The sequence below is a fragment of the Macaca thibetana genome, chromosome 9 (genome assembly GCF_024542745.1).
Source record: "Macaca thibetana thibetana isolate TM-01 chromosome 9, ASM2454274v1, whole genome shotgun sequence".
Lineage (NCBI taxonomy): Eukaryota > Metazoa > Chordata > Mammalia > Primates > Cercopithecidae > Macaca > Macaca thibetana.
The window spans coordinates 127,373,482-127,395,540 of NC_065586.1; the positions used below are offsets into that span (position 1 = coordinate 127,373,482).

General features: G+C 40.0%; 1 protein-coding gene across 1 annotated transcript in view; it reads right to left on the bottom strand.

Annotated features, from left to right (window-relative positions):
- The window catches only part of TCERG1L (transcription elongation regulator 1 like), a 233,186-nt gene extending 213,378 nt beyond the window's left edge, over positions 1 to 19,808 (bottom strand). The window contains exons 1-3 of the mRNA XM_050805500.1: positions 19,380 to 19,808; positions 17,270 to 17,416; positions 16,328 to 16,508 (exon numbers count right to left, since the gene is read on the bottom strand). Coding sequence (XP_050661457.1) covers positions 16,328 to 16,508; positions 17,270 to 17,416; positions 19,380 to 19,718 — 667 coding nt within the window. The 5' untranslated portion in view covers positions 19,719 to 19,808. The remainder of the gene's footprint in view (positions 1 to 16,327; positions 16,509 to 17,269; positions 17,417 to 19,379) is intronic.
- Positions 19,809 to 22,059: the final 2,251 nt, after the last annotated feature.

Sequence of the window (22,059 nt, forward strand, 5' to 3'; positions counted from 1 at the left end):
CTTGCTCTGTCGCCCAGGCTGGAGTGCAGTGGTGTGATCTTGGCTCACTGCAAGCTCCGCCTCCCGGATTCAAGCCATTCTCCTGCCTCAGCCTCCCGAGTAGCTGGGACTACAGGCGCTGGCCACCACACCTGGCTAATTTTTTGTATTTTTTAGTAGAGACGGGGTTTCAACGTGTTAGCCAGGGTGGTCTCGATCTCCTGACCTCGTAATCTACCCGCCTCAGCCTCTCAAAATGCTGGGATTACAGGCGTGAGTCACCGCGTCTGGCCAGTTTTCTGACTTTTTAAATGGCTGTTACTTTTGCATTTTTATCAAACGATGCATCTTCATGTGGTCGACTGATGGGATATTGTTGTTCTTATAAACACACAGAGATGATACTATTGTCACTGCCTTTCATAATATGATGCTGTTGATGAAATGCATATTCTACTGGATTCTTACAGATGTTATTGTCACTGTTCTGTGAAATTTTCAACAATACTTGTAGGATTTGTATAGCTATCTTTATAACTGAGATTTGTCTGTATAATTTTTGTTTCCATTTCTTCTATTTTTAAAAACATTGGTAATCAACTTCTATTTAGAGTTTCACCATATTCCATGTTTGGAAACAAGCTCTCTAGGTTGAGAATGTTCTTCTCGGAGTCTGAGAGATTTTACCACTGAAACCTGTGGTGTCTCAGGTGCAGATGGAGCTCTTTATGCAGCTGCCACATCGTGGTTCAAGTTGAATTGCCCATCGTGTCTCCCAAAATAGTTTATCTAATTACTTAAAAAGTACAAATGTGGAGCAGTGACGGCTCCATTTATTGTGTATTTTTTTTCATGTAATTTGTTTTCGTGTCTATGAGAAAGTATTTTTAATCATTTTAATTTATTTCCGGATTTTTTTTTTTTTTTTGAGACAGAATCTTGCTCTGTTGTCCAGACTGCATTGCAGACATGCGATCTCGGCTCACTGCAACCTCCACCTCACAGTTTCAAGCGATTCTCCTGCCTCAGCCTCCCAAATAGCTGGGATTAAAGGTACATGACACCACGCCTGGCTAATTTTTGTATTTTTAGTAAAGACAAGATTTCGCCATGTTGGCCAGGCTGGTCTCAAACTTCTGGCCTCAAGTGATCTGCTGGCCTCAGCCTCCCAAAGCGCTGGGATTACAGGCATGAGCCACCATACCCAATCTTATTTCTGGTTTTAAAATCATCAACGCCTGCCTTTATTTTTTAATCATATGCTTCCCCATATTTCCTTTTTCTCCTCGAGTTTTCTAATGCCTGGATTTGAAAGCTGATTTCTACAGTGCCGATGGTTTTGTGTTTAACATCATCATCATTCCAGGCTTTAGATTTGCAAGTACTATTTGACTGTGACAGTGCAGGTGTATCGCCGTCTTGGACAAGCACCATCATTCTAAAGTTCACCTCGATCAAAAACTGCCTAAATCCAAAGGGCATCAGCCTAATGGCTAAAGTCATCATGACCATAAACCACAAATAACATCTCCTACCAGAAACATTCCAAAGCCCTCCCCGACCAGAGACATGCCAGCCCCGAGATAACCTCCCTCCAGCTGGGAAGATGTCAGCCCCAAGATAACCTCCCCTCTGCCCAGAGACATTGCAACCCCACCATAAAACTTCTCCCTCACACAGAAACATCCCAAGTTTGTGAAAAGCCCCCTCACCCTAAAACCAATCTATACTCTTAGTCTGTATGAGAAAGTGCTCCTGACCGAAATCCACCAGAAGCCCCTCTCAGGTTTATTTTCTCTAAAATAAATCTGTCTTTAACTGTTAAGCCACATTCCATGTTTCTTTCTTCTTTCTTTAACTCTTACAGACTGCAACTTATGAATTCTAATAGATGCACTTCAGGTTGGGTAATTGTATTTATGAGTTTACATTTGTAATTTATACTTCCGTTTCACTCATTATTTTTTTGTAGCCTTTTAACTTCAAGGTTGATAGGCATTTCTTTATAGTCCATCACTGTCTTTCTGGTTCAGATGCATGATGACTGTAGGTAAGGCCCAGGCAATTGCTCTCTGTAATTTCCTGAGTGTACTTCCTGGTGTTATGTAGAATCTCACTGTTTACTTTTTTAACTTTGATTATGAAGTCTTTCAACAATAATAAATAATAGTGTAATGAACCAGTGTCCCTATTTTTATACTGTGGGAAGAAATAAAAAACAAGGAAACTTTATGTCTGAAGAATGAGAGCCCCTTTAAATGATCAGGCCCAGAGAAGCATGAGAATGCAACAGCAGTCACCTCCCTGCCCCTGAGCTAAATCATGGCCTCCTGAAGCCACCTGCTGTGCCACCAAGTCGCCATCAAAGGCCATACACTCTGGAGCGCCACACGGTGTACCCCATCACTAACCAATGTCATTTCTATAAACCAAGCAGAATTTCTGAAGAGCCACTTCTGTAACTGCCCACCTCCTGATTTGTCCATTATCTCTTTAAAAATCTGAGCCTTTCCTTCATTCTCCAGAGCACTCCCCAAAGCAACCTGGATTTGTTCCCCATGGCAGCTGTCCTCAACCTTGGCCCAAATAAACTCTCTATATTATTTTTGCCTCAGTTTCTTCCTTTTAGGTCAACAACACCAACCTAGCTCCCACGCGAGGATTACTCTAAAGTAAACCCATGACATTTTATCTCACCCTTACATGTTTCAGAAGATATCTCTAAATTTATCCTTTGAAAAACATGAGCATAGAACTCATCACTCCAACAAATTAACAATAATTACTTAAAATTATTTAATACATAGTCAGTTTTTCTTCTATTGTCCATTTTTTTTGTTTAGTTTTATTTAAACCAGGATCAAACAAAATCCTGGCATTTTGTTGGGTATGTCTTTTAAGTCTTTTTTTTTTTTTAAGTTGGATGCTCTCAAGTGCTATTTACATTCAGTGTACAGTCCTCTGTTTTTAACAAATGTAGACAGTTTTGGAACCACTGAAGCCAGATAAACATCCACCATCCCCAAACCTGCCCTCTGCCCTTTTGTTGTCAAAACCCTTGTCCCACCCCATCCCCTGGAAATCACTGAGGTATTTTTTGTTCTTATAGTTTGCTTTGCCTAGAGTGTCACAAAAGTGGAATAATACATGACATAAGTGTTTGATCCTGAATGCCTTCATGGGTATAATGCTTTTGGGATCCATTCACGTCATTGCACATGTAAGAAGTGTGTTCCTTGTTATTTCTGTGTCCCAGTTCATTATTTGGATCTAACCAAGTTTGTTTACCCATTCACCAGCCAACATCACTTAGGAATAAAGCATTCACTTAGGAACAAATATCTGTGTGCAGATTTCTATGGGCATCTTTTTATGTTTCCAGAACAAATATGTAAGAGTGAGATTATTGGGTACTAGGATAAGGGTGTTAATAACAACTTGCTCAACTGGCTTTCAAAGTGATTGCATTCCCACTTCGTGGTGCATTCCCACCAGCAAGTTACGAAAACTTCAGCTCTGCCGCATCTTCACCACCACGTGGTATTGCCAGGTTCTGTCTTTGTTTTGTTTTCATGATCGCCATGCTAATAAGTATGTAGGGACTCCAATCATGAATTCAACTTGCATTTTGCTAATGAAATATAAAGTTGATCATTTTTTAAAAATTTTATTTAATTTTCTTTAAATGTACATAAAATAACAATACATATTCATGGGGTATATAGTGATAAATTGAGTCATATGAAGTCTAGTGACCAGATCAGGACAATGAGCATATCCATCACCTCAAACATTTTCCATGTCTTTGTGGTTGGGAACATTCAATATTCCAATACCCCTCCTTCTAGCTATTTGAATCTATATATTACATTGTTGTCATCTATAGTCACCCTACAATGATAACGACCTCTAGAACTTAGTCCTGCTCTCTAGTTATAATTTTGTAGATTTTCACAAATCCCTCCCTATTTCCTGTGCTTATTGGCAATCCATCTTTCCTTGTAGGTGATGTGTCTGGTCATATATTTTGTCCGTTTCTGTTGGATTGGTTTTTTTCTTATGACTAAGTTGTGAAGGTTCTTTGTATGCTCTTGTCTTTATCACATGTATGTTTTGTGAGTATTTTTCCCACTGTGTGACTTTTCTTTTTCTGTTATTTTATTTTATGAAAAGTAATTTCAAAGACCAACAGTTTTTTAAAATTTTGATGAAGTTCAAGTCATCAATGCATTTTCTAATATGGTTCATGCTTTTGGTGTCATGTTATTAGAAACATTTGTCCAATCCAAGGTCACAACATTTTTCTTCAATGTTTTCTTCAGAATTTACAGTTTTTGGTTTCACAACTCGGTCTATCATCTATTTTGAGTTAATTTTTATATATAGTAAAATGTATTGATCAAGGATTGTTTGCTTATTTTGAAGACAGATAGATGTTTACTTGTTCCAAAGTCATTTGTTGACAAGATGGTCTTTTCTGTATTGATTTTTCTTTGTAACCTTGTAAAGAAATCAATTGGCCATATGTGCATGTGTCTACTTTTGGATGGTCTACTACTGTGTTCTATTGGTCTTTATTCTTATGCTTTTGCCAATTGCACAAAGCCTTAGTTCCTGGTGATTTGTCATCAGCATTTAGATCAGCTATGCCTGTGTCCTCCACACTCGCTTTCTTCATCAGTACTATTGTGGCCATTCCACTTCCTTTGCCTGTCCGTATTAATTATTGCATGGGCTTGTCAATTTCCATGAAACTGGGATTTTGTTTAGGGTTGCACTAAACATGTAAATCAATCTGGGCAGAAGTGAAATCTTATTGAGCCTTCCAGTCTATAATCCAGAGTATCCCTCCATTTATTAATGTCTTATTTGACTTCTTTTGTTAATGTTTCATGATGTTCACATATTTTGTTAGGTTAATCCCTAAATACTTCATGATTTTGGTGCAATTTTAAAGATACTTATATTTTATTTTAACTTCCAGTTGTTCGTTACCAGTAATACAGGGGTACAATTGAATTCTGTATATTGACCTTGCATCCTGCTACCTTGCTAAACTTCCTTATTCGTATTAGTAGCTTTTGGTAGACTCTTGGAGATAGTCTATATCGTCATTTGTCTGCACATAGAGGCAGTTTTGTGTCTTCCTTCCCAGTTTGTATGTCTTTCTTTTCTTTTTACTTTTTGCCTTGTTGCACAACTAGGGGTCCCGGCACAAATCTTTGCCTTGTTTTTCATCTTAGAGGGAAAACACTATCCTTCCACTATTCAGTTCGATGTTAGCTGTAGATCTTCCTTAGATGTCCTCTGTCAGTTTGAAGAAGTCGCCTTTGGTTCTTAGTTGACTCACACGTGGTTTTTGTGCTGTTTTGTTTTTAATCTGAGTGGATGGTGAATTTGACAAATGCATTTTCTGAATCTATAGAAATAAACTTACTACTTTCCTTCTTTGTCTTTTGATAAATAGCTTTGATGGATTTTCTAATGTTGAACCAGCATTGGATTCCAAAACCAGAAACAGAAACAAAACAAAACAAAAAAATTCACTTGGTCATGATATGTTATCAACTTTAAATATGGCTGGATTTGATTTGTTAATGTTATCTTGAGCCTTCTTGCATGTATGTTCAAAAAGTGTATTGGTCTGCTATTTTCTCTTTGTAATAACCATTTGGTTTTTGTGTAAGGGTAATGGCTACCTTAGAAAAAATTACTTAGGGAAAATTGTTTCATTTTATTTTCTGAACAAGTTTATTTTAATTTGTGTATTATTTCTTCCTTACGTATTTGGTAGACCTCACCAGTGAGGCTGTCAGGGACTGAATGTTTTCCTGTTGGAAGAGTTAAATTGTAAATTTTATGTTTTTATCAGATATAGAGTTATTCATGTTTTCTATTTCTTCTTGAGTGAGAACTGGTAGCTTGTGACTTACAAATAACTTATTTCATCTAAGCTGTTGCATTTATGATTATAATTTATGTTTTCCTATTGCATGGCTGGTGTTAAGATACATCATAATAATATCTTTTTTTTATTCCTGACATCAGTAATCTGTGTTGTCTTTCTTTCCTCTAATTCTTTATAGCCGGGGGTTTATACTTTCTATTTGATCTTCCTAAAGCATCAAGTTTTGTTTTCATTGAGTTTCTTTATAGTCTTCTGTTTTTTAACTTTTTAATTTCTGCTGTTATCTTTACTATATCCTTTCTTTAGCTTGTTTGGATTTAATTACTTCTACTTTTTCTAGTTTCTTAAGGTTAAGCTTAGATCATTAATTTGAGGTATTTCTTATTTTTTAATATAGGTGTTTTAATGCTATAAATGTCCATCTAAGCTATATCCCACAAGAATTTTTTTGTTATATTGATTTTGATTTTCTTTTATTTTCATTCTATTCAAAATATTTTCTTATTTCCTCTGTCACTTTTTCTTTGACCTATCCATTACTTAGGAGCATTCTGTTCTATTTTCAAACATTTGGAGGTTTTCTGGATATCTCTGTTACTGATTTCTAACTTAATTCTGTTGTGGTTGGAAAATAAATTGTGCATACTTTTTTTTTTTTTTTTTGGAGACAGAGTGTCGCTCTGTTGCCCAGGCTGGAGTGCAGTGACACGATCTCAGCTCAGTGCAACCTCCACATCCTGGGTTCTGGTTATTCTCCTACCTCAGCTTTCCAAGTAGCTGGTACTACAGGCACATGCCACCACGCCCGGCTAATTTTTGTAATTTTAGTAGAGGTGGGGTTTTGCCATGTCGGCCAGGCTGGTCTCAAACTCCTGACCTCAGGTGATCTGCCCTTCTCGGCCTTCCAAAGTGCTGGGATTACAGGCATGAGCCACTGCGCCCGGCCCTACTTTTAATTATTTAAAATTTTTTACTTGTTTTAGAGCCTAGAATATGGTATTGATGAATGTTTCATGTGCAGATAAAAATATATACCCCGTTACTGTAAAGTAGAATGTTCTATACATGTCAATCGGGTCAAGTTGTTGGACAGTATTATATAAGTTCTCTAAATTCTCACTGAAATTCACTGATGAGCTTTCATGCTCCATCAATTACTGAGAGATGTTGAAATCTCCAATTGTAAACACAATTGTCTATTTTTTTGTTCTGTTCTATCAGTTTCTGTGTTGTGAATTGTGAATTTCTTTTATTAAATTATTAGATTAAATGTATTTGATTAAATTTTATTAGAAATTTTTATCCCTAGTAATACTTTTTGTTCTGAAATCTAATTTGTCAAATAGTATTACAGTTACTTCAGCTTTCTTTTGATTTGTATTTACATGTTATATCTTTTCCAGGCTTTTGCTTTTATGTTCACTGTCTTATAAAAAGTGAGTTTTTTATAGACATTGTATATTTGGAACTGCAAACCTGAAAACTTCTGCCTGTTCATTAGAGAGGTTAGATCTTTATATTTAAATCTACCATTTCATAGTTTTTAAAATATTTGTTCCAACTTTACTTTGATCCTTTGCTTTCTTGTTTTGTCTGCTTTGGGGTTAAGAGATCATTATGATTTCATTTTTATCTCCATAATTATTTTATTAGTTATAACATTTTTTACAATTTTAAGTGTCTGCTGCTCTACTGCTTTATATCTTTTGAAGATATCTTATATCTTTCAAAGATAAAGTATATCTTCATCTTAGAGGGAAAACATTATCCTTCCACTATTAGAAACTGTAGCTCTTCCTTAGATGTCCCCTGTCAATTTGAGGAAGTCCCCTTTAATTCGTAGTTGACTTATAGGTGGTTTTTTGTATGGTTTTGTTTTTAATCTGAATGGATAGTGAATTTAAAGACATACTTACATCTTCAAAAGATATAAAGTATGCCTTTAACTTGTCACCTTCAAATAATACTATAGCCCATAATGTATAGTACAATAGCCTTACAATTCCATACTTCCAATTCCTTACTTCCACGCTTTGTGAAATTTTTGGCATGCATTTTTATTTTGTGTATAATTTTATGCATTATATAACTATTTTTGCTCTTTATACTGTCAGTTATCTTTTAAAACAAGTAAAAACAGAAAAGTACATATTTTACTTAATGTATTCCATTTCTAGCATGCTTCTTTTGTGTGAAGGTAACTTTCTCTACGCTAGTGTATTATTCCTGACTGATAATCTTCTTTGTAATTTCATGAACTGCAAATCTACAGAGAATGAATTCTTCTCAGCTTTTGTTTGCTTGTTAAAAATCTTTGTTTCACTTAGCTTTCAATAATTGTTTCTGTTTAGTATAAAGTTCTTTGAATCAGAAGTTTAAATATGATTTATTTAGTTTTCAATTTCAGCTTTTTCTTGTTTTTGCCATTTATTAGTCTTACAGTTTGCCGAACTTATTGGACTTATAGTTTCATAATGTCCATTTTTATCTCGTTTGTTCTTTACAACTTCAAATATTCTATCTTCCATATATTCTCTCCTTGCCCTTTTCAGACTTCAATTATACATGAGTTAAACCATCTGATATTCTCTCCTGGCTCTGGAAAAGGACGTTCCATGTTTTCAGTTGCTTTCTGTTTTTGTTACCGGTCTGATGATCTATCGTTAATTTCAATAATTCTTGGCTGTATCACATCTACGCAGGAGTTCATCAAAGTAATTTTTCATTATGCAGTGTTTCATTTTTTCTGATATTTTAATTTGACTTTCTTATATTTTTTATATCATTGATGAAATTCTCCTTCTGTTCATTCATGTTGCTCTCCTTTCCATGAGTTAATTTAACATGCTAATCATGGTCAATCATAGCACTGTCTGATAGTTCTAACATCTGTGTCATCTTAGGGTCTGATTCTGTTGATTATTTTGTATCTTGTCAATAGTTTATCACTTCTTGCTTGGTTTGTGTGTCTTGTAACTTTATTTATTAAGTGCTAGGCATCATAAATAGAACATAATGAATGAGATAATAAATATGGTTTACTTCTGGGAATAGGCACACCCCTTCTTGTGTCAAGCTGTTAGTGAATGCAATTTTGTCAGTGTATTCAGGGGGTGGACCTGGACTTGGATTTTGTTGTCCGGGTTGCCTTCAATGCACCATAAGCTTCAAATCTTTTAAAAATGTATTTTGCTTAAGACAAATTCTGGGGTGTGTGAAAATCTTTTTCGGTATTTGTACCCTTACCCCAGCTTTCAGCCAGCCTTACGTCCCTGAACCACAGAAAAGGTTTCCTATATGTCCCTCTCCTTCCACCAGTGATAAGGGGTTATTGCTTTTTACTCAGTACTTGCTACTGGTTAGTGGGAAGAAATCCTTGTCAATTTCAATCCTACCTAACTTTGTTCATTTGGTCTTAAAGACTGGGGGTTTCTTACTCCTGCTCTTAACAAATGTGAAGGATTTTTAAAGACTTCATACTCTCATGATCCTTCTTTCTCATCTCCTCAATTTTACTGACATAATTTATGTATCCAGATTATGATTATTATAAAAAACTCTTCAAAATAAAAATATTGTTTTAAATTTTTCACTCATTCCTGCAACCAAATTAACAAATATTCACATATATCCTAAAGGTTAACAGAAATTGTTGATAATTACAGATATTTTGAAAACTGACATCTCCATTGTTAGTTCTTATTTAACTGTATTTATCACTTATCTGAGAAAATTAAAAGAAAAAATGAAATTTGATAAAATAAACTTTTTCCAAATGTCTCATATTTCATAGAAGAATTCTAAAGTAATTGCGTTTTCATGATATGAAAACTGAGAAAACATAACCTCAAGTCTGCTTTTTAAAAAAATTCATACTGATAATTGCTTGAGAAAATAGGATCAGTGTAAACACATTCCAAATAACCATATAAAAGTAAACAAAATGAAATAAACTGTAAATGTCACCCACAAAAATAAAAACAGAATAAATCAAAAGAATACGAAAAGAAAATAAAAAAAGAATGTAATAATTACAGATAAATATACATACAGCAAATCAAATATAAATGTGCTAAATTTCATTTTCAAAAAGCAAAGGCAGACATTGTATGTTTAAATAATTGACCTGAGCTTAAAACAAAAATAAAGCAAAAGTTGATAAGAAGAATAAAATACAAGATGCAGATAGAGCAGCAGCAACATTAATTTTAGACAAAGAATTTGAGGTGAAAACATTAGGTGTGGTAAAGTCAATTGATTGCTTTTTTAAGAACATCTTTTCCATACTAATGCAGTTGTATGACTTTCTCATGAGGTATAAATTGCTTCAATCACAAGATGCTTTCCTCATAATTCTCCAAACTTTTCTCCATGAACCAAGCTTGTCTAGTACTGCAGAATGGGCTGAAGCTGTATCAGCTTCTGTGTTCTTTTAAGTAGTGTCTCCAACATTCATAAAATGCCTCCACGATACGGTGAGCAGGATATATGACTTGCCTTGCTCCGTTTACTACTTCTGCTGAAATCTGTGTTTTGTTTTTTGTTTTTTTGAAAGGAGAGAGATATATTTTTTTCTTTTTCTCATCAAATGGGTGTTATTTAACCTTATATATATTGACTTATTTTCCAACCTAACTCTGGTATAACCTTATGAGACAAGGAAGAAAAACCAAAATATTTTCCCCAAAACATGTGTCTTTGCCATATCTTGAAATGGCCCTGCAAGTCGTCTTTGGTGGGGGAAAATTTGCATCCATAAAGAATCTCTATTAACATAGCTAGATCTTTCACTTCCAGGCCCTCCCAATTCTTTTTTTTTTTCAAAAAAAAATTTTTTTATTATACTTTAAGTTCTGGGATACATGTGCAGAACATGCAGGTTTGTTTTACAGGTATACACATGCCATGGTGGTTTGCTGCACCCATCAACCCGTCATCTACATTAGGTATTTCTCCTAATGCTATCCCTCCCTCAGCCCCCCACCCCCCAACAGGCCCTGGTATGTGATGTTCCCTTGATGTCCCCCTCCCTGTGTCCATGTGTTGTCATTGTTCAATGATCATTTATGAGTGAGAACATGTGGTGTTTGGTTTTCTGTTCTTGGGTTAGTTTGCTGAGAATAATGGTTTCCAGCTTCATCCATGTCCCTGCAAAGGACATGAACTCTTCCTTTTTTATAGCTGCATAATATTCCATGGTATATATGTGCCACATTTTCTTTATCCAGTCTATCGTTGATGGGCATTTGGGTTAGTTCCAAGTTTTATTATTGTGAACAGTGCTGCAGTAAATATATGTGTGCATGTGTCTTTATAGTAGAATGATTTATAATCCTCTGGGTATACACCCAGTAATGGGATTGCTGATTCAAATGGTATTTCTGGTTCTAGATCCTTGAGGAATCACCATACTGTCTTCCACAATGGTCGAACTAATTTACACTCCTACTAACAGTGTAAAAGTGTTCCTATTTCTCCACATCCTTTCCAGCATCTGTTATTTCCTGACTTTTTAATGTTCACCATTCTAAACAGCATGAGATGGTATCTCAATGTAGTTTTGATTTGCATTCCTCTAATGAGCAGTAATGATGAGCCTTTTTTATATGTTTGTTGGCTGCACAAATGTCTTCTTTTGAGAAGTGTCTGTTCATATCCTTCGCCCACTTTGTAATGGGGTTGTTTGTTTTTTTCTTGTAAATTTGTTTAAGTTCTTTGTAGATTACAGATATTAGCCCTTTGTCAGATGGATAGATTGCAAAAATTTTCTTCCATTCATGAAATCTGTGTTTTTAAGGAGGTCAAAGCAATATAGGTTTGTTGTTTGCTTTCTATTTTACACAGATATCACCTTCTCCCACTGTTATGATCTGATTTTCACAGTCACATCTATTTATGCTTAAGAATCTTTCTATGTTGTCTTCTCTCATCAGATGCATAATCAGTTCTTCTCTTCAATGATTTTAGTTGCCAGTTTTCAGAAGTTTCCTTGCATTCTTTTCTCTTTTCCTCAAACTGTCTTTTCACATTGACCAACTCTCTTTCAAGTTTATCTTTTACTGCTTTTCTATGTTCTATTTTCTTTTACCTATTAAGATAGGCAAAAGGTGTTTTGCCTACAATGGTTACTAATTCCTGTGCAAAATCCATTTCTCAGATATGTTTCTCTTCCGGAGCTTTTGAGCAAATGAATCTTTTACGAAGCAGAATACTTCAGATGCCTTATCTCATCTTCCACTTTCTCTCCCCCTCTCTCTCTTAGTCATCTTTGAATGAAGAGAGGTACAGTCAGTGGTTTGGTTTGGTTTGGTTTGGTTTGCCCATCATGGTGTTTGTTGGTAGAATCAGGCTCTTTGATCTTAAGCTGGCAGGCAATGGGATATGGGCAACTTTTACATAAATCTCTAGTTTCCAGCAAGATCCTTCTATTTCATTTGCCTTTGTTGGACAGATGCTGAATTAACTACCTTCTCCTCCCACTGCTTGATATTCTTGATGTAAATTATTTAATTCCTGAATGACTTGAAGGACTCTGAAGCTCTTATTTTCAGAAGTAGAAAACAGAGACTCCTTGGAGGGTAGTTGTACCACCCAGACCCTTCTCCACATCTGCCTGTGAGGAACCGCATGTCCTAAGATGCAAGGTAAGCCCCTTCTGCCTGGGAAGAAGAGGGACCGGTAGGACTGCAGGGAGCGGGGAGGTGTTGATGGGGATGCAGCAGCTGATGTACAGGCACTGCTGAAGAAGAGGTGGTGACTGTGGGGCAGGTGGCCTCTCCCTGCCTGTCCAGCCCTGAATCAGCTTCTGAGGTCCGGGAATCAATAGATCCTAGATAATTTCTCAATTCAACCCATTCACAATGATCAGGAAGAATTTCTTTAAAAACTGCAAAATCATTAATTAGAGATCTTGGTTTCTAGTGCAGGTGTAATTATTTGTGTGCTTGAATTTATTTGGCTGTGAGAAGGCTCTGCCTCTTCTGTGGCTCCTCTGCTTCCCGAGAACAAGTTCACACTTTCCTGGAGAAGCCAAGAATCCTGAGTGGAAGAATGATGTAAAGTCCCCCAACAGTCCATGAGGATCCAGGGGACTGACTCACACCACAGGTCTCATGTGATGGGTCTTGTTTGAAGAGGCCCCAGAGCCCATCCCTGCCACACCTCCTCCGGCAGCCCAACCACACTTGGCTACTTGGAATTGCCCGATCACAAAATGCTCCTCTTGATTTTGTGTCTTTGGACAGTCTATGTCCTTCATTTGGAATTCATTCGACTGTTCCTGCCCCAAGGTGGCATTGGCCACAGAGGCCTTCCCTGAGGATCCCCTGCTAAGGTTCTCCTCAAACACCTGTAGAGAGCACACGCCACTTGAATTTCTCCCCCAGGTCATATGTTGATGGACTAGCCCCCAAAGTGATGGCATCAGGAGGTTGGCCCTTTGGGAGGCTCAAAAATGACCAACAGGCTTGTTTACAACAGAGTGTGAGAGTATGATGACAGGCGACCATCATCCTCCTGGTCACGAATGAGTGCAGTGTATATAAAAATGGAGTCCTTTATAATACTTATTAAAGCTTAGAGAGCTTTTCCAAATTCATCCAAATTGTGCTTATATTATCTGAGACTCTGTGCCGTGCAGTTAATTCCTAATCAACAGTAAGTGAGGGGTGATCTGATATTAGTCTCACCCCCATCTCTACCAGAGAGATTCCAGCTTAGTTCAACAAACGATTCAGTTCATTCAAACAAACCTGCCTTCTGGGTTACATCATTTGAGTTCATAGTATAAATTGCCATTATCCCTAAAACAACAGTGCAGATTTTAAAAGTACTTAAAGAATGATCATTACAGAAAAATTACTACCTCTCCAAGAAAGGAAAATAAGCTTAGCTCACTAGACCTGTTTAAAATGAGCGAGTTTGATTCACTTTTCCTGCTCTTTGGGACTGTGATTCTGCTTCACTGATTAATTTGAAGGGGATTGATAAAATATATCTGATTCTAAGGCCATTTATTTTTGAATATAAAACTTTATAACAAGATTGATTGATGTAATATAACAATTGTATAATAGATTTATACATTATATATTTTATATATAGTACATACATATATTTGTAAATGCATACTTTTATAATATATTTGCAATATAAATTAGCTATAATATATAAATTTATCAATTCATAATAGGATATGAAAAATTAATAGTAATTTTTAGTAATGACAGCATACATGAACATTTACGTGTGAGTGTCTTAATAAAGTTGTAATTTCTCATTAACTACAGTAAAATTAAAACCATTTACCTGAATTTTTAACTTACTTGGAGCTTACCCTACCTTCCACCTTTACTTGCCCCCCTCATCCCAGTTCTCTGTTAAGCAGTTTGTAGCACGTAAATAACCCCTTATATGTTTTCTTTGGCCTAAGAGACATTAGGTATGTGCATTCCAAAGTTGGGTAAATTCTAAGAATTCTGAAATTTATCAAAAAAGTAAAGTTTTCATGAAGCAACTCAGAAACTACCATCTCAAAACAAATACATTTGATTATTATTAAATTACCTTTGGTGTCAGGTACCTTTCTCCCCATAACATAATTAAAATTTTAAGTGTTATATTCACATATGATCCATAAATTTAAAAAAAAAAGCAGAGAAGAGAAAATCTAAGCTTTGTTGAATAGTAGACTAGGTCAGAATGAAAGGTTATTCTGCTATTTATCATGTTTATAAGAAATACTATTTTATTTTGTTCTTAAAAATAGATCCATTAATGGATACTCCATTCTCTAGGATGCGCTTATCTCACACTGCGTGCCTGTGGTCAAAACATCTCACGTACCCCACAAATACATACACCTACTATGTACCCACAAAAAATTGTAAAAATAATTTGTAAAAGTTTAAAAAATAGATTCATCCAAAAATCAAAAGAAGGTAAAATCAATACAAACATGTTTCTAATGAAGTATTGCATATTTGCCACACAATAGTAAGTAAACGATGTCCCTAAGGTGGAAAATCTATGAGAGGTGACCATAAGCTTCTCCAACTAAACAGATATTTAGCACATTTGTATATGGATTTCCTATGAAGAAGGTGAAGGAACGGTGGAAAACGTCTGTATTATACTCAGGGGTGAACTGAGAGAAGGAAAGTTCACACAAAGACTTTGTAGGAACAGGTGAGCTCATTTCACCATTTTTAAAACTACATTTGCTGATTATTTTCATGATAGTTATGGCCAACGCATTAGGAAATTAAAATATTACCTTTTCATATACCAAAAGAACCTTCCAAAGTCATGTCATCCTCATATAACACATGCCACTGAATCATCGTTTATCATCATTAAATCAAATAGGAAACATGATCATGTTAGTGTAAAATGTTTATAAATGTGTGCATGTACCATGCTCACTCAGACTTCAATTAATCCCTAATGTGTAATTACAAGGACAAGTTGCAGTCAGAAATCATTTAGGCCTATGAGAAACACAAATAGTTTAGTTGTTCTTCCTGACTTATTACTAAACAAGATTCATAGCAAATTGGAATAAATGTGTAGGCAAACAGAGAACAAAATAAATATATCTCCTAACCCATCACTGCATTATCCACAAGAACATCTTATTACTAAACTTTAGAGACACACATTGAGACAAGCTTGGGAGGTAGGAAATTACAGAAAGGTAATGTAATTCTGAAGCCATAACATATTCCATAATGGAAGGTGTTGCACGACGATTTTGGCACGGGTGGCATTTGCTTTCATAAAATGATCCACATGTTAAGGTGATTTTAAAAATCAATTTAAAAATTCATAAGATGATTATATTCCCCTGTTACTATGTAGGTTTATTACACAATCTTTCATCCAGGCATTGCTTCATGGGAGTCTGTTCCAGGACAAATGTTCTTTCAGGTCACTAGACTCCAAAGATAGAATAAAATCCATCTTTCAAACAGGGCATTTTATAGTCCATCTCACTATCACCACAATGTGAAGGCAAAATTCAGAGATCACACATGTTCCTGTGTCCTACAGACCAACAAACGTTATTCCTTGCACCTCGCCACAGACAAGCAACATTTTTTAAAGAGTAGGCTGATCAATTAGTGCCCCTATTAAGAGCTATCAGCAGGAAACCTGGTCCAATCCTAAAAATAGAGCACTGAAAGTACAATTCTGTGAAAACCCCTTCAGCCATCTCTTCATTTTAACATCAGATCTCTTATCCACCCACCCCAGAAAAAAACAGTGGATAAGCTATCCAAGACTCATTTTTTAAAAAAAGCTTCATGCTTGTGAAAAGAAATTATCTTTTACCAAGATAATTGTTTCATTAAAAAGACAAGTATGGTTTTCATATCTAAAACTAATCTGTGATTGAAGCAAAAATGAAAAGCACATTGTCAATGTTATTTGGGCACCAACCTGGGATGGGCTGAGGTGCTAACACCACTGTGGGGAGTGGCCTGGAGGCAGGACCCGGCCTGGACAGAGACACAGCGACTTGATTTGCCAGCAAATGAGGCTTTTCATGCCCATGGAACAATCTTGACTCCTCAGGATGTATCCACGTTGAGTCCAGAGCAAAGGAATTATTAAAAAAGATCTGTCCAAAAATAATGCAAGCATAACATTTAAGGCAAGGTACATGATAAAAGCTGAACATGACTATGAAAATATTTATGTTGCCTTACGTTGATCCAGCATTGAACATTCTGTTATTGGGGACTCTATAAAAACATCATTCTAAAACTTAAAGGAAGTTCCACAGGGCTTCAATACCAATCACCATCTAGTTAATATCTTCTGGGCTGGCCTTCAGCTATTGACTTGGTTACTTCAGCACAGCAGTCAGTTCACTGATTGAAGAATCACCCCATGAGATAATTACTAAGCTGTACAACAAGTCAATAATTTACTTCTTTAGTTTCCTTGTGAACAAAATGTAGTCAGTAAATTTGAATCCAAAAGCCAAAACAAACCATTAGAAAGATGAAAACTTAAAGCATCATATGAAGAAAAACTGACTTTTAAAACTTGAACTGGTATTGTGTAATGTTTAAGTCTAGATCTTGGATCAATGGTTACAAATTTTAAAACAAAAAAAAATTTTACAAAGACTCTGATTCAAAAATTGGAAATTTTACATTGCCCTGTGGAATCCAAATATCCTAAACTAAAACAAAATGCCCCCTGCCTGCTGACATTTTTGAACAGATCAATCTAAGCCTGAAATGATTTCTTTGTATACCTAGATGGCCAATATATGGCAACGAGAAAATACATGGATATTTTTGTTGTTATGGCGATGTTCAACAATTTAATCATTAAAAACCCCTTATCCAATTAAATCACTTGCATTTTTACCTTACAGTTAGGAATCCTTTTATCTATCCAACTTTTCCCAATAGGAGTTGCAAGAGCAGAAGGGCAGAGATGTGGGAAGATGGGCACCAGCTCCACTGTGGAAGAGGGGGGCAGTCCAAGGGACGGAGAATGGCCACCAAACAGCCACTGCAAGCCAAGCAAGAAAAGACAATTGCATTAGCCTGAATCCATCCACTCAACTTCACACCAAAACATTCTGGAATAACTGCTTTGAAAAGGGAATTTCAAAATGTATGTATTTGATTATCAGATAAACTTCCTCGAGGAAAACTATAAATATTTACCAATCAAAGGAAAAATTATAGTTTTCATATCTGAATCATCACAAAGCATTACCAACATTACATTCTTCAATACTGAAAAAGAACTTCTAAGCACAAAACCTCAAGCACAAGGTAAGAAATGGGTTTCTGCTCTGAGATCATGAGAAACCACCATGAAAAAGAGAAATGCTGGGTGTTCCCTTTCTAATTCTTAAATTATTTTTATAGGCAGGCATAGGGCTATATTATTCCTTTCAGTATTGCGTTTTGTATTAATTACATTTGTCGTTTTACAAACAACTAATACTTTCAAAATGAAAATATCTAAGAAGTTAAGATTCTAAGTTTCACCAATACAAGGTTCACCAATACAAACAGATTCTATGGAAAAAAAAAAAAAAACTAAGCATCTCATGACTTGAAGATCTCAATGCACAGAATAAAACATCAGTCACGGAAAGGGACTGGTAATTCAGGACACCGTCTCTCTAATTAAAATAACTGAGACCTCATAAGGCACTAATAAAATGCATTGCTCAATGACATGGAACGTTTCAGTACCTATTGTTTTAAAATCATAAAAGCATTTGTGATGTTCCTGTTATGTGAAAATGTTCTTCTGGTTCTACATATTCTTACTTTACAGAAGATGGGTAGCACAAAAATATTTAAAATATTAATACTAAGGTTTTTTAAAATTTTCTCTTAAATTTATACAAGTGAAAAAATGCAGTTTTTTAAAACAGAATTTTTAAAAATGTAGTTCCTTGACATTATATACCTCTAGTGGCAGCATTCTGATACAACACCCCTCCAAAATACGGCAAAAACTACCAACGTTTATTGAAAATTCTCCAAAATAAACTGCATCACACATAAAAACACAATATCCAGGGCTGCATATGTGATGTATCATTAAGTCTAAAGACCAATTTAGCAGGAGTTTAACAACATCTTTTAGAAAAACTTACAAGATAATATTGGAATTAAATTAATCAAATGGTGTATTCTAACATAACACTCATTTGAATATGCTAATGAGGTCAATCCTTGGAATAAAATGCACGCTATTCCCTGATTTTAAATGCATCTGCATAGTTAGCTGACAATGAATCTTGCCCAAACCAGCCCGCCTAGCTCTGCTGCACCATTTATCAAAGGTTCAGTCACTTTTTCTTTTTAATTCCATGTCTTAAAAGCCAAACTCTTCTAAAGTGCAGTGTGGCATTAACGAATGCGGTGGACTCCGGCAGGCCTGGGCAGGGGAATCTCCGGTAATACCTCTCAGTACCGAAGGCAGGATTTCCCAGCCACTTCCACCGGCTGGAATTCTCTCAAGCATTGCCCTGAGTCTATTTTCAAACGAAAGGGGGAAAAAATCCAACCCAGATTAGAATCCGAAACAGCTATTGATTTCCAGCTTGCTTTCAAGTCTGGCAGAGACAGTGAAAGTCCTAACTTCTCCGCGATGTCAGCCACGGCCCGCGGCGGCCACGGAGCCACTTCAGCACCGCGCGGTGGACAGCGACCCCCGGCCTGGCGCGAGTTCCCTGCGGTCCCCACGCGGGCCTGGGCGGCGGGTCCCTCCACGGCTCCGTCCAGACACCCGGAGGCACCTGCCAAAGCTGCGGAGGTGGACAGCCGGGCGTCCAAGCATGAACTTTCTCGCCGAGGCACGGCTGCCGGGCTGCGTCCTGAGGTTTGGGGCGGCGAGGACCGCCGGGGAGGAGGGCGCGCGAGCCGGAGGCCAGAGCCGGGCCGGGCAGGGCGCGCCCAGGAGCGGGGGAGCCGGCGATTCGGGCCGAGGCGGGACGGGGACACGTTACCTGCCCGTGGAGCGCGGGGAAGGGGTGCGCGGCGGCGGCGGCGGGGTCTGGCGCAGAGGGCAGCGGCAGCAGCGGGAGCACCGGCTCGCTCGGGGCCGGCCAGCCGGGGAGACCGGGGAGCAGCGCGGCCGCGGGCGGCGGGGCCGAGGCGAGCAGCACCGGGGGAACCGCGACCCCCGCGCTGAGCCGGAGCAGCCCGGCCGAGCCCGGCACCATCCAGACCCAGGGTGGCGGCGGCGGCGGCTCTGCGTCCATGGGCCAGAGGAGAGGCTGCCGCCGCCGGGGCTGCTGCTGTTGCAGCTGCCGCCGCCGCCGCTGGAACCTGGCGCCCGCCTGCATTCTACATCCCCGCGCGGGCGGCGGCGGCGGCGGGGGCGGCGGGCGCCCGAGATGCGGGGCCGGCGGCGGCGCGGGCTCCGGAGCGAACTCACTTGGCTCCACTGCGCGGCCGCTCGCTCCGCCCCTGCCCCGCGCGGGGAGCTCCTCCTCCTCCCGCCCGCGCCGCCGCCGCCCCCGGACCCGGCCCCCGCCCCGGTCCCCGCCCGCCCGCGCCCCTCCCCGCCAGCCCCAGCCCCGCCCGCGCGCTCCCTGGTCCTGGCCCGGGTCTCCTCCCCACTGCGCCCCCTGGACCTGCGCGGCCGCGGAGGACGTGGGTGGGCGAGGGCCGAGGGCGCGCCCGGCTGGGCTCCCGCCAGTGCCGCCCCCCTGGTGGCCTCTGGCCCTCGGGGACCCAGCGCACCGCCAGGGAGACTCTGGGCTCCGCACTCAAGGGCAAGCGGAAGCCGGGGTGGCGGCGTCGGAGCCAGGCATGTCCCGCTGCCCGGGTGGGGCTGAGGGCGCAGATGGGGACAGCGCGGGCCGCTCTCTACCTGGCCTCCTCGGAGTCCAGGGCGCGGGACCAGGGGGGTACTGGGCTGCAGATCCCGGCGCAGGCGGCCCGGACGCTGCTAGGCGCTGGCGGATTTCTGCTGCACAAATCGGCCAAATACGTTCTTAAGGCCCCCGCGGGTCCCCTGGCCCAGAGGTTGAGCCGTGGGTGCCTGGTCTAAAGTTCCGCGCCCCACAGTGGCCCGCTGGCCTCGGCAGCTCCTGCCCTACGCCCTCCAAGGCACCGGGCAGGTGGCCCCAGGGCCTTTGCCCAGGACACTCCGAGGGTGGGGCAGGACCACCCCTCTATGAATTTGTCCTGGATGCCCCCAGGCACAGTCTGTGCTCCTCCCACCCCCAGCACACGCAGCCTCTGACGCTGCACGCCGAACTCCCTGGGACCCAGGACAGACCCGGGCTCCGAGGACCCTCGCTCCGCCCGGAGCACACGCGGCAGCGCCGGCCGAACCGAGCTTGGGTCAGCGCAGCGCTGGCCACGCGCAGCCACCGCCAGACGGCGCTCGCCCTTCCCCGCCGTAGACCCTGCTTCGGAGGCCGCCAGCGTCCTCCCCATCCCGGGCCACAGCTTCAGTCCAGCCCCTGGCGATGCGCGCTGAGAGCTGGGCAGAGACTTCCGTGCGCTGTAAACCCCTTAGGTCGCTAAACCCAGGAAACCCAAGCACAGCTAATGCCAGCGCGAGACCAGTGCTTGTTAGAGGCATTGAAGGGGCTTTCGGGATGCAAAAGGCAGCATTATGATCCGTGCATTTAAGAACCTGCATGAAAAACCCTCCCTGACCTGGGTGGGAGAGCAGGCACCCACCCACCTACCGGCACAGACACGCCTAGTACTCCAAACACGTGTTCACATCACCTCCCACCTGTCCACTGCCAACCTCCTGAGATGGACTAAAGCACCCCGGTGCTTTTAATTTGCATCTAGGGTTGTTTCCTCATTATCCTGATTTGCTTAATTTCCTCTTGGCCTGGCATGATTTCTTTTAGATCTGGGCATATGCTGATTTACATAGCTGGCGCCTCCATATTTTCCTCCACAAAAACCAGTTTTCAATTAGCAAGTTTATCTGTCTCTTTGATGCAAAAGTACTGGCATTTTTTTTATTCACCTAAAATCAGAAAGCTCTGCAGATTAGAAGGCTGTTACTATTCACTTACACCCTTAATTTATGTGCATATATTAGTATGTGCTCGTGTGTTATAAATGTGTCAGTTTAATGGTCAGAGCCAGATCAGGATATTGGGGAGGCGTCTCTAGGCAGGCTCACATGCCGCCGCCACCCACCTGCCCCACCGCATGGTCCGTTTTGAACAGGAGATTCTCCTCCCTTCTGCATTGTTTGGAGGCAGAGACAGAAGGCCAGGGGTGCTGGTGCCTGGCTTGCATGCCGTTCTCTGCAAAAGCAGAGCTTCGTGTGTGGCCCCCAGGCTCCTGGGAAGATAGGGTGAGCCACAATCTGTGGGAGCTGAAGCACTCCTTTAGGGAATCCCAGCTCCATCCCCACTGTCCTAGAAAGGGTTCTGCTGAAGTCAGTTTTTGCCAGTGCACCTCCCAGGCTTGCTGATGCTTTGAGCTCAGGACCCCTTGAACCACTGCTTGGCTCTGAAGAAGAGGTGGAAAGTCAGAAGCAACTCGACTCAACCACAAAGCAGCCTAAACTCTTTCGCTGTTTCCTGCCACAAGCTTGACTCTCCTTTTGTATGACAATGCTTGGAAGCCCTTTTCTGTACCATTCTGTGTACTCAATTACAGGAAAACAGCCCTGGACAATGCAGACACGACCATTTCCACTAA